The sequence below is a fragment of the Triticum dicoccoides genome, chromosome 7B (genome assembly GCF_002162155.2).
Source record: "Triticum dicoccoides isolate Atlit2015 ecotype Zavitan chromosome 7B, WEW_v2.0, whole genome shotgun sequence".
In the NCBI taxonomy this organism is placed as follows: Eukaryota; Viridiplantae; Streptophyta; class Magnoliopsida; order Poales; family Poaceae; genus Triticum; species Triticum dicoccoides.
The window spans coordinates 164119751-164140137 of record NC_041393.1 but is presented as its reverse complement, the minus strand read 5'-3'; the positions used below and the strand labels follow the sequence as shown (position 1 = coordinate 164140137).

The window sequence follows — 20387 nt, the reverse complement described above, 5'->3', positions numbered from 1 at the left end:
ATGTAAGAATGCCTGATCTACATCCCTCCTCATTACATCATGAGTTGTGACCCTGAACAACAGCACCATAGACAACAAGACCAGGTAAAAAGCAACAGACAACATGACCAAAAATGAAAAAATTCCTGGTTTCCATCCTTCCTCATCACTGAAATTCCTACTGCTAAAGTTCATGCCTTCATGGTACTATGCACACCCACAGCAATATTGGCATCAACCACATGTCAATACCTTCAGGAATTGCTGAAAAAATATCTTCGTAGGCAGGCTAAACCCTACCTTTAGAAACATTTCTTTTTTACTCTGTTGCAAAACAATGTGCAGTGTTTTAATGGCAAAAAAGCAATCATTATAATAGTCTGTAGAATCTTACGCTTCCACCAGTAGATAATCATCAACATCAGACCAGATTCCTTCCTTGACCATCGGAGATGCTAATGTTTCGTACCTGAAAGAGCATCATGAATTAATGGTCATGCTGCCGTTACATAACTTGCGTGTAACCCAGTCTGAAGATACATATACGCATATAGAAGCACAAGATTTAGGTGTATGAAGGATGTGTTAAAACTAGTTAAATTCAATGAAGCCCACATTATCGCATTACCCCAATCCCCATACGTAGAAAAGCTAATAATACACAGATTTCAATTCTGTAAATACAAGCATGCCCGGTTAAGCAAACTAAGATTCTTCATCTCTAATTATTGTAATTCCAAGAAAATTTGTATTTGTGGAATGGCTAACAACCAACCAGTTGCAAGGTCTACTAAGTTGGATAAATTCAGATAAACGGATCTGATGCAATACAAAGTACACTTTTTAGTTGTATGGACGAAGGATTAGAACTAGTTTATTCAATCAAGCCCACACTATCGCGTTACCCCAAAAATCTAAAAGCTAATGATAAGCTTTTCCAAGCCAGTAAACTCAAGCATGCTCGGTTAAGCACTTAAATCAATCTGATGGAATTCAATAACCACCACTGCACTTTATCTCTGAAAATGTCAAAAGCAATTCAGATATAGAAACAATAAATAGGAGAAGATGGGAAAAAAGAACATGCATTAAAGATTGCAATGTACATAGCATTTAGTACAAATTCAATGAGAAAACAAAGTTATACATGTATGGGTAGCAAACAGAAATACTAACCACTTGAGGCAACAATTCTTGTGATTACGGGTGGTCAATTTATCACTGATGGCCTCCCAGGAAATGTTATCTCTTAGCTGTTACAGATGATAAGTAAGCCACCTCATTAGGTTCAATCATGTGATTCAACAATATGAACAGCTGTGAGCACAGTTCAAATCAGGAAAGCTGGACCAAAATACACAATATCAACAACATTGGTAAATTACAAACCATCCGATGATCAGGATTTTTTATTTGATGGGCTTTCAGACGCAAGTCAAGGTTCACCAAATCAAACAAGTTCTGGTGTTCATCCTGAGTCCAACGTCCTGAAAAAAATACCAGTCAAAGAATGCACACAGAACTGAAAAGGTTAGCAAGAAGGTCTAAATTTTATCACATACGGCATTAACTGGGTAGGATACATATTTTTTACCATGTGATGATACTGCATTAACTGGTTAGGATGCATAAGTTTTATCACATGATGATACTACATTCAATTTTACCAAATGATGAGATAATGCATTCACTGTATAGGACATTCAATTTTACTAATTTGATCATTCAATCTATACCCAGAATTTTGTTCAGTACAATCCTCCCTACTTATCCCATGGATGAACTTTGCATTTAACCGATAGTCAACAACTTAAAACGGGATAAATAATCATCTATAAACCATTGTTCCTAAGGCGGTAAGGCAAGGCGAGGCGCCTAACCCCCGCCTTACCTTTGAAGCATGTAAGTGAGGCAAGGCAACGCCTTAGACATAGAAGGAACAGAACAATCAAGCAGTTTAGCACGTATATTGCAAGGAAACATAAGAAAGACTGAGAGATCGGCCATGACCTATGCACTTCCATGTGGCCCAAAAGCCCATCTAGTAGCTATATACTCCTGCCATGACCTAATTCCACAATCCTCACTACCTCCTCCCTCACCACAGCCACCATACACCTGCTCTCTTTCCCTCACCACAACCTAAAACTCCTCCCTTCTGATCATGACCCTGGCCTTCTCTGATTCTCCCTCACTGCAGCATCCCTTCTTCCTCAACAGCAGAGTAGATCGGGCAAGGGAAGGCGATGGTGGAAGCAGGCAAATGAAGGGATGCTCGCTGGAGTGTTGGGGGATGGTGGGGCCGTCGTCTCCAAGCCCCAGAAGCAGCGACAAGGATGATGCAGCGAGGAACAGGCGGTAGCAGATACCTCTGACAGCAGTGGACCCTTCACTGAAGCAATCGTACGTTTCATGTCTAAGGCAGGACGGATGCCTTACCATCCTGGGGCGCCTCAGCGCTTAGGCGACTCCTAAGCAACGCTTTAAAAACAATGCTACAAACACACTGTGATAGCATACTGTATTAGCCCCCAACTCAACAATGGTGTTGTTTCAACTTTTTATTAGTACAAACCAATATGTGCACGAGCCATACCTGCACCAAATATTAACACTAGTATGCAAAGATGGATTAAACTACTATCGCTAACATGACAAACATGCCTGAGTTGTGACAAAATGATGTCAGAAAACTAATGCTCGGAGAATAAAAATGGCGTAAATAAGCATTTGCATGTTGAAGTTGCGCTGAAATATTACAGCTCCGACAGATAATAATTTAGCCAAAATATGATAAAACTTCAGGAGCAACAGGCACCTTTTTTCAAGTTCTTAGGTTTCATTCTTCTCCAAGTATCTTTTACGTGGATCTCACTCTTTCCAAGTTCCCGAGCCAATGTCTTCCAATCCGTTCCATTGATTTCGACAAACCTGCGCAATAATGCAGTGATCTGATCTTAATTATGTGAAGCAACAACAGGACAAATCAAAGCATCTCTCAATAACAAATATCAAGAAAGTATGCTACGTATAAAAGAGATATTAATCGCTTCACAAGTTACAACGCAATTTAAATCATAGTAACACAATCGCGGCAGCGCAAACAGCTCCACCACACAATTACATTCATGATTCGCCAGTGATCTCACAGGGGCTAGTGTGCAGTATGATTCATAACAAGTGGCAATCCCATATGCTTAATCAGTGACAGGAGCACATTCTTGATACGGCAGGTTTTACAGAAATCTCTTAGCGTGTTGTCAATAATGCCTTAATGGTGAGTTGCATGAGGAGGTCTACATGCAGCCACCGCATGGGTATTATGCCTGACAACATGCTATGTCGTCTTCATCTCTCTCTTCATGACCTTAAGCAAGCCCCTCCAGCCTGATTCAAGGGTTTTAGCCTTAGTGGTCACTGTTAGTGGTTTTTCGCCGAGTGCTCATGATCCCGCTCTCTTTGCCCACCTTTCGTCTTGTGGTCGGGCTCTTCTTCTATATATCGACGACATATAATCATCGATGATGACTCTGAGTGCATCGCCTTTGTGAAGGCTCGTCTTAGTGAGCAGTTTCTTATGTCTGATCTTGGTCCTCTATGCTACTTCCTTACGATTGAGGTTTCTTCTACCTCCAATGGCTTCTTGGAATCCCAATGGAAGTACATTCAACATCTTCTTGCTTGAACTGCTCTTGCTGATGAGCACATTGTTGGAGCTCAACGTCCACCTCCGGGCTTCTGATGGTGAGGTGAGCTTCTTTCTGATCCGACGCGCTATTGTCACCTTGTTGGGAGTATTGTCTACCAAACCGTCACTCATCCGGATATCTCCCATCTAATTCTTATCCTGAGTCGGTTCACTACAGTCACCTACTTCGAGTTCTACGATATCTTCGTGTGACTCTCTCGCATCATCTTTTCTTTCCACGATCCAGTTTGTTATAACTTTAGGACTATTTGAATACTACTTGGGCTAGCGATCCTTCGGATCATCGACCGCTTTCTGCTTCCTATGTTTTTCTTGGTGGTTCTTTCATTGCCTGGAAGACAAAGAAACAGATTGCAGTTTCCCGTTCGAGTGCAGAGGCTAAGTCACAAGGTATGGCTCTTTTTTTAGCAGAAGTGACTTGGCTACGGTGGTTGCTTCAAGATTTTGGTGTTTGTCACTACACTGACTCTTCTTTTGTCCAATGGTACAAGTGCTATGACTGCTATCAGTATTGGTCGTGACCCTGTGAAGCATATTGGTGTTGATGCTTCCTTCCTACGCTCCCGTGTGCAGGATCAGATGATTGCTCTAGAGTATGTGCCTTCCGAGTTGTACTTAGCGGATATCTTCACCAAGACCCAGACTAAAGCACGGCACAGCTTCCATCTCTCCGAACTCAGTGTTGTTGATTCAACATGAGTTTAAAAGAGGGAGGGGGTAGATTTATATATATCATGTAATGTAATACCCCCCATTGTATAGGGGGGTTTCTGTATATATATATATATATATATATATACAACAACAACAACAATATATATATAGGACAAATTTTTCCTACTACCGGGTGTAGTTACTCCCACTTTTGTTTAATACGTTTTAGGTAGTATCTATCATATTGGAGTATATCTACGTGTAGTATGTAGTATATAAACATATTTTGATAGTATATATACTACTTTTTAGGTAGTATGTATTAGATTTTGAGCATACTCTTTTTTACATACAAATATGTACGTATTTCACAAATATGATAAAAACATAAGCTCACATGCAATTTTTTCACATAACTCGCTTTGGAGTATCTTAGATATAGTATATGAACATACTAAAAATGATAAATTAGTATATATACTACCACAGGGTAGTATATGAGAAATAGGTGTAACTACACCCGGTAGTAGGATGCATTTTCCCTATATATATATATATATATATATATATATATATATATATATATATATATATATACATATATATATATATATATATCAAGGCCTCATGGAAATGGATGTTGCGTATTTTCTCACATAAACATCAGGAAGGGAGAAGGAGGTGATTGGACCACCATCACCATGGACATCTTCAATAGGAGTAGAGATTTGTAAACATGCCACAAAGTAGCAGCAAACATGAAGTTCAACTTAATCACATTAGATAACAATAATATGATACTATAATACTTCTTAATAGTAAAATAATTGAGTAAATATGGTCATGCAAACAAATATAATTTTGTCTCGGGAAAAGGAATTTATGTACCGCCGAATCTTCTCTTTTTCGTCATCTGTCCATTTACGTTCAGCACCCCTATAGAGTAATATACGCGCTCGATGGTATATGGCCTCGTGAGGTCTATGGGGTAACGATTTCGCTGCAAAGAATGTGCATCAGCAATTAAATATTGTAAGTTGTCTTCTATACGGGTTAGAAAAATAGATGAAATGATGATTACTTGGAAATTCAACGTGATATGGTAAGTCGCAAGAAATACTTTTTCATACAGGTTACATGCTTAACTCACACTATCACACAAAGACAGGCTTAACATGAGGAGAAAATGTTCAAGAACTTAGCTCCAGGTTTTTGGCTTACCTATATCATCCCAACAACCCTTGAGCTCTGGGTATTTACTACAAGAGCCAATCATCTCTAAGCCTTTCTCTCCCAGTTGTTTCAGCTAAAATAAGAAATACAACAAGAACTGTCTCAAATATGTTGGGCATGGCATTTTAGTGGTAAATAAAAAGGTAAAATCAACACATAAAACTCAAGCACACACACAAAAATTAACATTAATGAATAAAGGAAGGGAAGGCAGAAGGCAAAATAGAATATTAGTATGACAATATGCGCAAAATCCAAAATAATTTAGGACTGAACTAAGAGCAGTGCCGCATGGTTGCCTTCCCATGCAGGGCATCACCCTCGTCTGTCTCTGGCATGCATGTAACAATAACACATAAGCCTGACAGCATCAAAGATTTCTTCACATTCAAATTTGAAGAAGTCCTTCCCATGCGGGGCATCAGCCTCATCTATCTCTTGCATGCATGTAAAAATAACACATAAGCTGATATCAGCAAAGATTTCTTCAAGTTCCAATTTTGAAGAAGTTTTATCCCTCAAACCGTTAACCCGATTGACGATCCACTTTTCATTTTGACAACTTCTTTTTTCATCCGTACTTGCCAGGTTGGTGTTACTTTCTCTTTTTTTTGAGAAAACGCAAAAAGATTTTGTGTTTCATTTCATTGAAAAGAAGAGTAGTACAGCGTCCCAGGTTGGTGCTACTTACTTGCCAGGTTATTGGCCACTTAGTTGCCAGATTAAATTAACTTGGTTGCGATGTTGTTGAACGTCATTGTACGCCACGAGAAGACTTGCTTCATGGTACTTGTGCGGGTTCATACCAGTTCATACTTATTGTTAACACTTGAATAGTAACTCTCTAGCTCTGCATAACATTGTGGATGTCTAAAAACATACAAAATTATTGCCTGGTAACTATACACTGCTAAAAAATTGCCCTCGTGAAGACGAACTCGCCGGCGAATACGGATCATCAATCGGATGAACGGTATGTGAAATAAATCATTTGGCAGTTAATGTGATGATGTCAGCATGAGGCGGGAGACTCCCTCTCCCTCTCCCTCTCCCTCTCCCTCTCTCTCTCTCTCTCTCCATCTATCTATTAGAGGAAAACCCCATTGCGATGCCATCGCATGGGAGAGCACTTTTCCCTACATATGTAGCATAAATTTTCCGAATGATTTAACTTCAAAATGAGAAAGTTCTAGATGTAAGTCGGCATCCATTCGCACAAAATGAGTATTCATGATATACTCGAGGATCTCTATTCATTCATTTATATTTTTCTTGATATTAAAACTCAAACTACTAATTCACAGCAGGAAGAAAGTCAACTAAATCACACTGGAAAATTAACATGATTACTTCTTAACAGTAAAGATTAAAGACGGTGGAGAAAATAAGTAAATATATTTAAAAAACGATGGAGAAAATATGGTAATGCAAAAAAATAATATGTATTCAACTATATTTGTAAAGTCCAACCACCGTAGGGAACTTTCTGGTAACTTCTCAAACTAAGGGAACGAAAATTTCATTTGTACAGGACAAGCATAAATCAGTTCGGTCATACGATACTTCAACTCGATAAAAAAACTTCATATTAAATGCTCAGCTGGAGTGCATTATACAAACCCATAACACATGCACCTATAAGTAATAACTGTAAATAACAAGTTTATGTTTCATCGATATGCTGTGATTTAAAACACGTTTGATAGTAGTTCCACATGTAGATGGGATCAAGTTGAAATAACATATGGTTGTCATCAATCATTTTATGTTAAAGAAAAGTATCCATCTAAATTATAAAGTTCAATCATCCTTTCCTCAAACCCCCAGGCTAGGGGCATAGCTTCCATTCAGTTTGGGTTTGCTCACTGTCACATGAATGCAAAAAATATAAAGCAAGAGATGCAACCTCTGCGTAATCCCTCATAGCTTCCATGAGGATGGCATCTTCCTCTGCGGTAAACCGATGTCCATGTACAAGTTCAGATTCACTACCGCTGACATCCTCTTCATCATCAGCACCTAAAAAATAACCAGTCAAAGGATGCACACGGAATAGAAAAGGTTAGCAAGAAGATCTAAATTGTATCACATGATGATACTGCATTAACTGGGTAGGATGCATAAATTTTATCACATGATGATGCTGCATTAATTTGGTAGGATGCATAATTTTTATCACATGATGATTATGTATTCACTTTCACCCCCAAAAAAAGATAATGCATTCACTGGGTAGGACATATTGTTTCCATAGGGAAGCTCCATTACCAAGAATACAATCATCCCTTGCTTATCTCATGACCAAACTTTGCATTTAACTGATAGTCAACAACTCAAAACTGGATAAATAATCATCTACAAACACACTTTGTGATGGTATTAGCCCCCAACTCAAAATGGTGTTGTTTCAACTCTTTTTTTGTCAGTAATTTCAATATTGGAGCAAACCAATATGTGAGGTTTGTTGTTGTTGCACATGACATACCTGCACCAAATATTTAACTACTCCCACCGTCCCAAAATATAAGATCATTTTTGACACTATCATAATGTTAAAAATGGTCTTACATTTTGGGATGGAGGGAGTAGAATGCAGAGCAGGGTTAAACTACTACCATTAACATGACAAATTTGCCTGAGTTGTGACAAAATGATGCGAGAAAAACTATGCCCGAAGAATAAAAACATCCTAAAATGAACATACATGTTAAAGTAGTGCTGAAATATTACAGTTCCGACAAATGTATTAGCTAAAATATGATAGAACTTTAGGAGCAACGGGCACCTTTTTTCTTCTTAGGTTTTATTCTTCTCCAAGCATGTTTTACATGGATCTCACTCTTTCCAAGTTCCTGTGCCAGTGTTTTCCAATCTGTGCCATTTTTCTCGACAAACCTGCGTCATAATGCAATGATCTAATCTTAATCATGTGAAGCAACAACAGGACATATCAAAACATTTTTCAATACGAATATCAAGAAAGTGCTTCAATCTAAATCATGGTATCACAATCACGGCAGGGCAAACAGTAATCAACCGCACAATCTCATTCATGATTGGCTAATGATCTGGCATTGGTTGGTGCACAGTATGATTCATGGGGACTGCCAATCCCATATGCTTAATTGATAACAGTGATGCATTCTGATGGTGATGACGCCGTGAAAGGTTTACACCAGTCACCATCCTCACCAATGCAACTAACCTTTGTCACCATCAGATTTTGCTCCAATGTCAGACAGATCAGATCAGACCACTGTTTTCCCTGTCAACCAAGCATATCCTCATCCCCCTTCCTCTGCCATTTGAAGGAAGTGGGGCTGCTAGGTTGAGTCAAAGTAAACAGATTGGGACAGTGGTAGCAGCGACAAGAAGCCCATGAGGTAGTTGATAACCGGTGACATGGAAATTTTGCATTAGTTACTCCATCTACTTCAAGCGACGGAGCCAGGCCCGCCCAACAAGCACCTACCTAACTTTTCAATTTTTACCCCTACATAATCTAATTTATTAGCTGCAAAGCAAAATTAATGCATGGAAGTCAAAGTCCATGCACTGGAATTCAGTTTGTGAACTGTCTGATGGGAGAACCTTATTTTCTACCATGAACCCAACGAACCATGTCTCAGGTAGCTCTGCTATGAGATCACAAGGAGGACTTGCAAAAAGTATCAAACAGAGTAACAAGTTACATTGGGATAAAAAAATTAGACTACCTAAAGGCATTTGCTAATATACATTAGTGGCACATGCAGGTTGATGTTGTTTTATCAAACTATGGTGACACACATAACCACCAAGAAAAGGTATAAACATCAGGAAGGGAGAAAGAGGCGAACATGACACTGTCACCAATTGACATCTTCAATAGGAGTAAAGATTTGTAACACATACTACAAAGTAGCAGCAAACATGAAGTTCAACTTAATCACATTAGATAACAATACGATTACGTCTTAATACTAAAGACAATTGAGTAAATATGGTCGTGCAGATATAATTTTGTCTCAGCAAAAGGAATTTGCGTACTGCTGAATCTGCTCTTTTTCTTCATGTGTCCATTTACATCCGGTGCTCCTATAGAGTAATGTATGTGCTCGCCTGTATATCGCCAAGTAAGGTCTATGGGGTAACGATTTCGCTGCAAAGAATGTGCATCAGCAATTAAATATTATAAGTTGTCTGCAATCCAGGTAAGAAAAAGGGATGGAATGTTGATTGCTTGGAAATTCAACGTGAGATGGTGGGTCTTAATAAAGACTTTTTCATAAAGGTTACATGCTTAACTGACATTAACACACGAAGAGCATGAGGAGGAAACGTTGAAGAACATAGCTCCAGATTTTATTTTATTTTGGATTACCTATATCATCCCAACAACCCTTGAGCTCTGGGTATTTACAACAAGACCCAATCATCTCTAAACCTTTCTCCCCCAGTTGCTTCATCTAAAATAAGAAACACAACGAGAACTCTCTCAAATATGTTGGGCATGGCATTTGCAATCACAAGTGAATTTACTGGTAAAGAGAAAAAGTAAAGTCGACACATAAAACTCGAGCACACAAAAGAAAACAATATAACATTGATGGATAAAGGAAGGGTAGGCAGAAAGCAAAATAGAATATTAGTCAATATGCGCAAAATCCAAAATAATTTAACTTCAAAATGAGACCATTGTAGATGCTAATTTAGCATACATTAGAGCAAAATTAGTATTCAAGATATACTTGAGGATTTATATTCATGCATTTAATTATTTTCTTGATATTAAAACTCAAACTACAAATTCACAGCAAGATGAAGTTCAACTAAATCACATTGGAAAATACTTCTTAACAGTAAAGACAATGCAGAAAATAAGTACATAAGTTAAAAAACAATGGAGAAAATATAGTAATGCAGAAAATATATATATTCAATTATTTGTAAATTCCAACCACCATAAGGAACTTCCTGATAACTCTCCCAGCCAGTTCCCACCTAAGGGAATGAACATTTTATTTACAGGACAAGCATACTTCCGTTCGTCATAGAACACTTCGATTCGATACAATAAACTTCCATATTAAATGATCAGCTGGAGTGCTTTATACAAACCCATACATAACACATGCACCTATAAGTAGTAAGTAACTGTAATAAGTTCATGTTCTATCGATATGCTGTGATTTAAAACAAATGACAATAGTTCCATGTATAGGTTGGATCAAATTAAAATAACATATGGTTGCAATCAATCATTTTAAGTTAAAGAAAAAGCATCCATCTACATTATAAAATAGAATCAGCCCTTTCTCACAAAAACATGCCATGGGCATAGCTTCCATTCGGTTTAGGTCTGCTCATTTTCACATGAATGCAAAATTTAAAGCAAGAGATGCAACCTCTGCGTAACCCCTCATAGCTTCCATGAGGGTGGCGTCTTCCTCTGGGGTAAACCGACCATGCACACGTTTAGATTCATCACTGCTGACATCCTCTTCATTATTACCACCTTCGATGCTAAACACCTCCGCAGAATCAGCAAAGCTCACTCGCTTGCCTTTCTTCTTTGATGGAGCTGCCTTTTCTTTCTTTTTTCTTCCTCCAATCCCATCACCATCACCACCTTCGGTTCTAAACATCTCCACGGAATCAGCAGAACTCACCCGCTTACCCTTTGTTGACCGAGCTGCCTTTTCTTTCTTTTTTTTTCCTCCTCCAATCCCCTTGCTCTTCTTTTTCTTCTTATCATTATTAACACCTAAACCAGCTTCCACTCCCCCAGCAGATGCATTCTCACTAAAGTCTGGACTGGCTTTACTGCTTTCCTTTCCTCTCTTCTTAATCTCTCTATTCTCACCTTCATTTGTGTTTTGGGTTTGGTTGCTCGCTTCCAGCACAACTGGTTCCTTCCTTCTCTTCTTATCTTCCCTTGTCACGATTTGATCGCCAGCAGAAACCTCTACGGCAGGTGCACCATCATTATGCTTACGTTTGCTCTTCTTTGACTTGCTAGACTGTTTTCCGTCAACCGTGTCTCTCTCTGTAGGCTCTGCCCCTGAATTTTCAACAGTAGTGTCAAATGTCTGCTTCTGCCCAGTCGTCTCAGCTTCTTTCTCTTCCTTCTTCTCCTCCTTCTTTTTCTTCTTGTCTTTCTTCACATTGTCTTTGCTCGTATCACCCTCGGCAAAGTCCACACGGGGCTTTACCGCCATCAAGCTAGAAGGTTCAGCTTGCTCCTTACCAACAGTAGTATCAAAACTCTGCTTCTGCTCGGTCGCCTCAGCTTCTTTCTCTTTCTTTTTATCCTTTTTCTTCTTGTCTTTCTTCACATTGACTTTGTCCGTGGCACCCTCCGAACAAGGCTTCATTGCCATTGAGCCCGACTTCTTGGCCTGCTCCTCACCAGCACCGTTCTCTATGCTGCCGGAAACGACTGAAACATTCACCTTGTTCTTCTCCTCATGGCGGCCCTTCCCTTTCTTGCTCTTGCGGCCTTCCCCCTCCTCCGCGATGCCTATCACAGCCTCTTCCTTGCCGTTTTCTCGGATATCTGAAGCCACATCAGTGCCAGTTGCCTCTTTGTCTCTGTGACGCTTCGACTTATCCTTTGCCTTCCCCTCTTCATGACGATGCTTCCCCTTCTTCTTAGGGTGGCGGCTTCCCCGTTCCACACGCTCTCCGTCCATATGTACAGCAAGGGGCCAGTGGCGGATCTAGGAATTTAAAACAGGGTGGTCCACCTAAAAAAATTGACAAGTATGACATGTAAACGTTCTAATTAATTTGCCAATAGCACGTGATATAAATCAATATGGTCTTACAAAGACACTACAATTCTCAATTAAGTCTCAGTTTCAGGTCAAAAAAAAATTAAGTCTCAGTTTTGCATAAGAGAAGCCTACCTAGCAGTACATGCCAATTCTACAAGAAAAAGAATGCATTCTATCAGTCCCTGCATTAGTATCAATCATATAACGGAACAACAGGAAATGAATCATTCATTATAAGGTTTGAGTCAGAAATTGGGAAATTTGGGGTTATGTTGATAACGGTACCTGTGTACTGCGTTTAGTCGTGGGACGGTGGGAGGGCTGGCTGGGACCAGCCGGGGCGGCGAGCCGGCGAGCACCGGAGGCCTGAGCAGCAGGGGACCAGCCGCCGAGCGGCGGAGGGCGCGGGCGGGCGGAGGAGCAGGCGGAGGTGCGGACCGCGGAGCAGGCGAGCAGGTCTGCAGGTGGGGAACGGCGGAGTAGGCTAGCAGGGGAGCGCCGGAGCGGAGGGGAATCACGGGCGGGCGGCGGCGGCGGCTGCCTGCGTCGATCTAGGTCTGGGGCGAGGCGGCGAGCGGTGTGCAGGGCGATGCGGCGAGCGGTGGCTCGGTGCTGATGCGCGCCCGGTGGATGGCTGGATGTTGTTGGGCTAAGCCCGCCCATAGGTAATAACTAAAAAGAATTCCCACGCCCCGGGCCTGGGCCCTGGGCCCAGATCCGCCCCTGCGTATGGCACTGTTGACCGGTCAAATAGTCCTGGTCATCGTTACATGCTCTCTCTGTTCGGCGGGACCCACTTGTCAGTTGGTGAAATAAATAAATAAAAGAATAAGAACTACGGTCGAGAGAAGAGATTCGAACCCGAGATCCCTCGGTTAGTAACAACATGGCTAACAACTCAGACCAATGATGGTTGCATGTAGACCATTCTTTTTTAATATAAACAGCAATGCATGCACACACACGCAAGGACAGCATGCACATCACGCACGTACACAACGCACCGCACAACCGCTCGGCATTGCTCGAGAAGGCTGATGCGACGCACAATGTGCATGGAGGTGTGCGCCGACGTCCGGTTCGTCATCCTATAGCGCCCTACGCCATCTGTTGCAGCACCTTTTTGTCGGCATTGCTCCAGAAGGCACTCGCGGTCTTGGCCTTAGAGCTTCAGTGGAATGCACACGACAGTGGACGACGAGAGGTTCTTGGACTCGGGTGGAGAGAAGACTAGACAACCAACGCATGAGGCACAAGAAGCATGGCGGGAGCTAGGGCCATGGTGGCAAGGCGATGAGGTTCTTCGAGGGGTTGATTGGGAGGTGATCAAGAGTGACCCCTGCGCGAGTGAGACTACATGCAGGAGCACATCGACGCCGAGCATGTCAGGCAGAGAACGTCGGCCACAGCGAGCAAAAGAAAAACTTGAGTGTGTCGAGAGCGATGAAGGGCTTGACCACGGCGAGGCGCGTTATGGCATCAGTCGACACGACAAAGTTGTCCGGCTTGTCGAGCATGGCGCGGGAGGAGGTCTATCGCCAACAAGAGGTGGCCCACCTCAACTACGCAACTGATTCTCGTCTCCACGGAACATCACGTCCTGGTCGCACGCAGCACGCATGCACACATTACATGCTCACAGCAGAAAACGAGAGAGAAAAATCACAGATAACACACATTAACATGTACGCACGTGCACACACGGCAAAACCAAACAAAGGAAAAAAAAACATGCTCGCATGTGTTGTCAACAAAAGAAAACTTACACAGAGAGAACATGTCGGAACAAAAAAAAACAGATTAAGATAGTGTCAAAACATGGTACCTTATGTTTAGTTTTAAATGGCGGTCCTCGACTTACTCACACAAAATTACGACGCCGCGGTGGTTAGCGGCGCGATGTTTACGATCGTTAGGTCTCAAGTTCGACTCTGCACCCCACGAATTAAATCATTTTTCTTCATTTTGCTTTTTATACTCACTGACACGTGAGACCCATAGAAGTATGGACGCAACACAGTGCTGTCCTAAGTGGCAAGTAGACTATTTGACCGGTCAACCAGACAAAATACGATGTTATACGGTGAGTCAGTGACCGTATAATCATCGTATCTCATATTCAATGACCGTATTGAACGTATTCTGAATTTTAGTGACCGTACTGTGCTTTGACCTTAACTTCAATGACCATAAGTGTATTTATCTCGACAGCAAACTACAAAGTTAGCGATCAGCTCCCCTCGTTCTCTTCCTCTTCGCGATCGATCCCGGCCTTGAGCGCTCCACTTTCGTGAGTTTGGCCCAGCCTTGGCCCAATACCGCACCTAGGCTCTATTCCCTTTCTTCGTTTTTTTTTCTTTTGGGCCTGTATTACCTATTCCGCCCATTCCTTTTCTGGGCCAGCGGTTTTTCAGGGACAGTAATGGGTGGGAAATCTCACTTTTAATTGAAATGAACTAGCACTTTCAACCAAAAAAACGGAAACGAAAACGAATTGCTTTGCCTAAAAAAACTAAAACGAATTGCTACTTTTACACACACAAAAATTAGCCTATCCCTCTATTCCCTTTCGATAATTACTATCCAGGAACATAATTTTGTTAACAAAAAATAGCGTATTGAAGTAAATTGATCCATTGCTTTTCGGTTGAATCGACATTAAATTGATCTACTACGAACAAGTTTTAAAAAATTAATAAGAAAAGCAAGAACATATTTATAGAAATGAACAACTTTTGAATTTGTGAAAAAAAATGGAAAACAAGAACATTTTATGAAATTTCCGTCAATTTTTTAAAACACGAACATTTTTTGTGTGAATTTGGCGTGACGTGCTCGATGACGTCCACCTCGAGGCGGTGGTGTCACGTGCTCGTCTCGGCGTCCGTTGTTGCTACCACGACGACGTTCGCGTGGACTCGCGTTACCCTAATATAGACAGGGTGGCAGTGGTGTCACGTGCTCGTCTAGACAGGATGGTAGTGATGTCACGTGCTTGTCTCGGCGTCCGTGTCACGTGTTCCAAGTGCAAGCTGCCAGGCCATCGAAAGCCACAATGTCTCCAAAAGAACCCAGGAATGCTTAAATTTTATGGACTTGCAGTATTAATCTTATAGGATTTATTATGGCTATCATATTTTCTTATATAGAAGCAGAAGGAACTAATTCCCTTTAACTGTCCTCCAAAAACAAGCGACATAACGCGGTGCTGTGGGCTGGACCAAAGAGCTACAACGCGCATAGGATGCTATGGGAAAGCAAAGGAGGCAATTATCTTGTTGGGGCACATTTGTTTTTTTTGCATGGTGGGCACGGAGAAAAACAATGAGCATTTTTACTTGTGTGTATGTTACCGAACCTGATACTAGCACGAAGAATAGTGGACGAAACAAGGAAGTATTTTGTAAGGCATGTGTTGTCGTTTAAGTATGAAAGACTGCATATAAAAAGATATTTATGTTGTAAGTTATTGAAATTTACGCTGTATGTTATTAACCTACGAAAAATTAGGGAAATAAAAGGGATGTTCTTCAAGTGATGTTATCATTGCTTAGATACCTTTGTGGTGCTTTCAATTGAAGTTTTTCATCTCTTACTCATCCCTGTACATGTTAGATTGTCTATGGAGATATTTCAACCTGAATATAACCCTTGCTGTTATGTGGTTCTTGTGGTCTGAGAACCAACTCTCCTCCTAGCACAATAAAAAATTAGGAGTAGCGAGAAAATGAGTTGTTCCTTTGTGCTAAAAGAGGGTAAACTGATGTAAAATAACGGCAACTAACAACTGGTCAAAAGGAGTACCAGGGATAATGGCAGCTGCTAAAAGGGGGTAAACTGGTGTAAAATAACTCAGCTCCGGAAGGACTAATCCAGAGCTGAGTTCTGTCTTGTAGGTTTGTTTCAACTCTGACCTGCAAAAATGGTCAAAAGGAGTAGCAGGCACCATATTAGAACCTAAAATTTATAACTAAACAAAATCCTAATTTATGACAAAATTGAAGATGACATTGCAAGTACTAAAATGGGACAACACATACAAGCATGCATATTTCATATAAAATAAATAAATTATGGTGGGTAACAGAGATCATTCAGCACACCAATGTCTCATCAAGGATTAGCTAAGAATTCTTCTAGCTTAATGTTCAATGTATATACAGACTATGCTCTATCTCTGTTGTTTGAACAATATTCAGAGCTCAATTTCTTAGCCAATCCATACAATAATTTGCTAGAGAGAAACAAAACAATTTTCAGCGAATTAGCTCATTCTCTGAACAATGGCAGGTGATGATTTCCTTGCATAGTGTTCAGTATTCATAGAATAACTTGCTACATAAAAACAAAACGATTTTCTGAGAATTAGCTCATTCTCTGAATAGTGGCAGCTGCTGATTTCCTTGCATAGTGTTCAGTATTTATAGAATAACTTGCTACAAAAAAACAAAACGATGTTCAGATAATTAGTGCATTCTTGGACAATGGCAGTTGCTTATATCTTTGAATAGTGTTCAGAATTTCATCCAAAAAAGTTTCCCTGCAGAATAAAAATGAACTGCTAGTCTTAGTTCATTGACTGAAAAAATGTCATTTTTTCATAGATGCATTTCGGGATTTTCTCTTTCCCATCTCTATAGCCGGTTCCGATACTTGTATGGATTTTCATAGAGATGCGCCCCCGAACACTACTACGTGGTGCTCCGTCGTCAACGAAAGACGAGACTAAGGCGGATGAGTTGCTGTCAAAAAATCATACTTTTGTGAAACAATAAACAATCCTCTTTTCTGAGCACAGAGCCACCAAGGTGGCCTGCTTTTCTTCGGTTTTGAGATCCATATTCCACATATTTTCTTGTCCAGCATCCTCACTGGATTAGTCCTTCCAAGAAAATCCAATCATCTTCTTCCTCCTGATGCTGAAAACGAGCAAATGTGCGTGATGGCAACTACCTATCCATGCTAGCTTCATGAGAGTAGAGCTGCCAAAAACGACATCCAGGTGCTGCTCCCTGTCAAATCTGGGTGTTTCGTGAGCTCGAAGACGGTGGCCACCATCAGCTATGGTGATGTGTAGCATCCTATGGACATCACCATGTCAAGAGTCCATTTGGCAAGTGACTCATGCGACATCTACTTCATACATACAAAAGGTGAATCATCTCCTTTACACGTGTCCATTAATACCTTTTGAGGATGGTACACTACTTGACCCTTCTCGTGTGTGCATACATAGGTGTGAGCGGAGCTACACATTCATCGAGGAGGAGTCCAAGAAGAAGCGAACATCTACACCATCCAAGAGGGAAGCCTAGAAGGGGAGAAGGAGGCGCCAAGAAGAAGGCAGTAGCTACCAAGCGACCCCGTGCGCACGGGCCCCTCCGACCCCGTGCCCACGGGCCTCCCAGGCTGGCGGTCCTGAAGATCCTGTGCGCACGGGCGTGTACCATGCCCAAGGGACCCCCGTGTCAACGGGCCTCATGGACCCCGTGCGCACGGGGTCATGCGTCAGGTCTCTGGATACCCCGTGCGCACGGGCTCTACTTACCACATGCACACGGGCCCCCTGAATGTTGCTGCGAGCTTTGCCCATGTAATGTCTATTTTGCCTCTACTTACCCCTTCATCCCCTAGGACTATATATACGCATTCATCTCCTCCAGTTAGGCTAAGCTAAGAATATAGCTTAGCTCATGTACCTCCCCTTGTGGGATTCCTCTTGAGAGAGAAGGCTCTATTGGAGTTCAAGACCTCCATTGGGGAAGATCCCTAGGGATTCAAGACCTCCTTATGGGAAGGATCTATCTAGATCATCAAGACCTCATCTCCTTTGGATTTGAGATGAACTCTGTCATGTATCTTTCCTTTTGTTGTTCTTGTACCTTTGTGGATCTTGTCTGGATGTGAGTCTAGTGGATGTGTGATTTGAGCTTGTTCTTGAGTGTTCCTCTTTGTTTCTCCCTTGCATTCTTCTTGTTCTTGGGGATTCCCCCTCCAATTCATGAAAGATCTCCATCTAGGGTTCCACCCTACAACATTATGGTATCATGAGCCAAGGTTTCTCACGAAATTGGAGCCCCCCACCTTGTTCTCTAGCCTAATTTTGCTTGTTCTTGCCCAATTTCGAAAATCCCCACAAAAATAGCCCCAAATTTTTTTTTGGTAATTTGTTGGTTCTTGTGAGATTTGTTGTGTTTGATCTATGATTTTGATGTTTGGCAAGTGTATCTAGCTTCCCCCCCACACACAATTCCCACCACCAAATCCTTCAATTTTGGCGCGAAATCGCGAAACTTCCGCCCACCCTGTGCCCACGGGCCCCCAACCCCGTGCGCACGCCCCCCCAGTCTCTGGTGACCCCGTGTCCTCGGTACATGCACCATGCACACGGGACCCCGTGTCCACGGGCCCTAGACCCCGTGCGCACGGCCCCCCTATAGCAGTCGCGAGCACTTCACCGTTTTGGCTCTAACTTTTGCATCCGGAGTCTGTTTTTGACGTTCTTTAGCTCGTTGAGTAGCTATTAACATCCCCCATCCACCTAGATAGGTTCCAACATCATTTGACTCCGTCAAATTTTTGACACTTTGGCATCTTTGCCTAGAACCTCCACCATATCATCCACAAAACCACCATAGCCTTCCGCAACCTAACCCATTTTGCTCCATTTAGCATTTGTGGTTGTTTGAGCTGTGAATTGAGTCTCCTAAGGTGTTTTGACTACTTAGGGACGGTTGCTTCTTCATCAACCACCACCACCACTTCCGCATTGCCATCTCTGACACCACCACCGCATGTCCGCTACCATCATTTGACATTAGACATTTGAGATTTTGAGTTTGCGGTTTTTTCGGTTTCCTAAGGTGTTTCAGCTACTTAGGAACAGTTCGGCTTCGACACCACCGCTACTCGTCATTGCTCTAGTCCCGACATCGACAACGACCACTCCATCATAACCCGTCCTTATGTACACATGACAAACCATTGACGGTAACCTCGACGACATCATTGTATTCCTTGCCTTTGCACTGATAGCCCCGAGCCTATTGCGTACCTTGCCTATCAAGACTAGCGAGTTGAGAATTGTCGAGCCACACTATTTGTGCACCTTAGTGATATGCTTACGGCGCATAGCTAGTTTTAGCATGCAATCTTCTTGCTATCATCAATGTGCCATAAGTCTCTCCCGTGCATATCTTACATACTTGTCTCATATCATACTTGGCTCGAGCATCAAGCATATAAAAGAACAAAAAGCTTTTAAGCAAAAGAGGAGATACAAAAGAGCTTGTAAGCAATAGAAATAGCATTGAGACATTTTGCATAGTACATACACTTGGACCATACATACATAGCATACTTGGGATTGAAGACGACACGTTTACTCTCATAGGTTGGTGCGCAAAGTGTATCTTGCCCATTTGAGCAATCGAGCTAGTGTCTCTCTAGAGTTGTGCAACAAGAGCATTTTCCGTGGCTTCCACATTTTGAGCTTGTTCCTTGGTTGCACGACCCCATTTATCTATGCGTGTGTGTGTTTCTGTGTGTCACCATAGCTTTGATCTATTTGCTTTACATTGCAACTTTGTGAATCTTACTCAACATTTTCAATATCTTGGACTAACATTTGCTTGAAATTTGTGCCATTTGTCCTAACCAGGCCACTCGATAAGCTTTACTTTGTAGGTGTGAGTGAACAAGTCCGGAACCAATTCCACTATTCTCTCATTCCACATTGAGTGACACGGGATACATCCAACTTTGGGAAACGGTATCTTGGTATTGTTTATCTCATTTCCTACTCACCTCTACTCGAGTCTTGTGATGGATAGGCAAAGCACAACATCTTCGGTCCTCAACCACATCGAGCGACTCACCATCGACATACGACACACCGAAGCAAGGAAAAGAGACTACCTCGACGACAAGTTGGACGAGCACATGGAGGACATCCGACACGTGTTGGCCAACTACAAGTCTTCTTCCCCTCCATCATCTTCACGATGAATACGCTCCAGTCGCACACCTTCGGAGCGGCCACTCGATGCAAGTAC

General features: G+C 41.8%; 1 protein-coding gene across 2 annotated transcripts in view; it reads right to left on the bottom strand.

Moving 5' to 3' along the window:
* Positions 1–12964, bottom strand: part of LOC119337804 — a 15365-nt gene extending 2401 nt beyond the window's left edge. The window contains exons 1-13 of one of the 2 annotated variants that reach the window (XM_037610016.1): positions 12619–12964; positions 12466–12484; positions 10963–12303; positions 9939–10023; positions 9605–9716; positions 8361–8470; positions 7482–7594; positions 5564–5648; positions 5231–5342; positions 2798–2910; positions 1369–1466; positions 1156–1232; positions 374–448 (exon numbers count right to left, since the gene is read on the bottom strand). In XM_037610016.1, the coding sequence (XP_037465913.1) occupies positions 374–448; positions 1156–1232; positions 1369–1466; positions 2798–2910; positions 5231–5342; positions 5564–5648; positions 7482–7594; positions 8361–8470; positions 9605–9716; positions 9939–10023; positions 10963–12249 (2267 nt within the window). In that variant the 5' untranslated portion in view covers positions 12250–12303; positions 12466–12484; positions 12619–12964. The remainder of the gene's footprint in view (positions 1–373; positions 449–1155; positions 1233–1368; positions 1467–2797; positions 2911–5230; positions 5343–5563; positions 5649–7481; positions 7595–8360; positions 8471–9604; positions 9717–9938; positions 10024–10962; positions 12304–12465; positions 12485–12618) is intronic. The other variant, XM_037610015.1, reaches the window with a different exon arrangement.
* Between the last annotated feature and the right edge of the window lie 7423 nt (positions 12965–20387).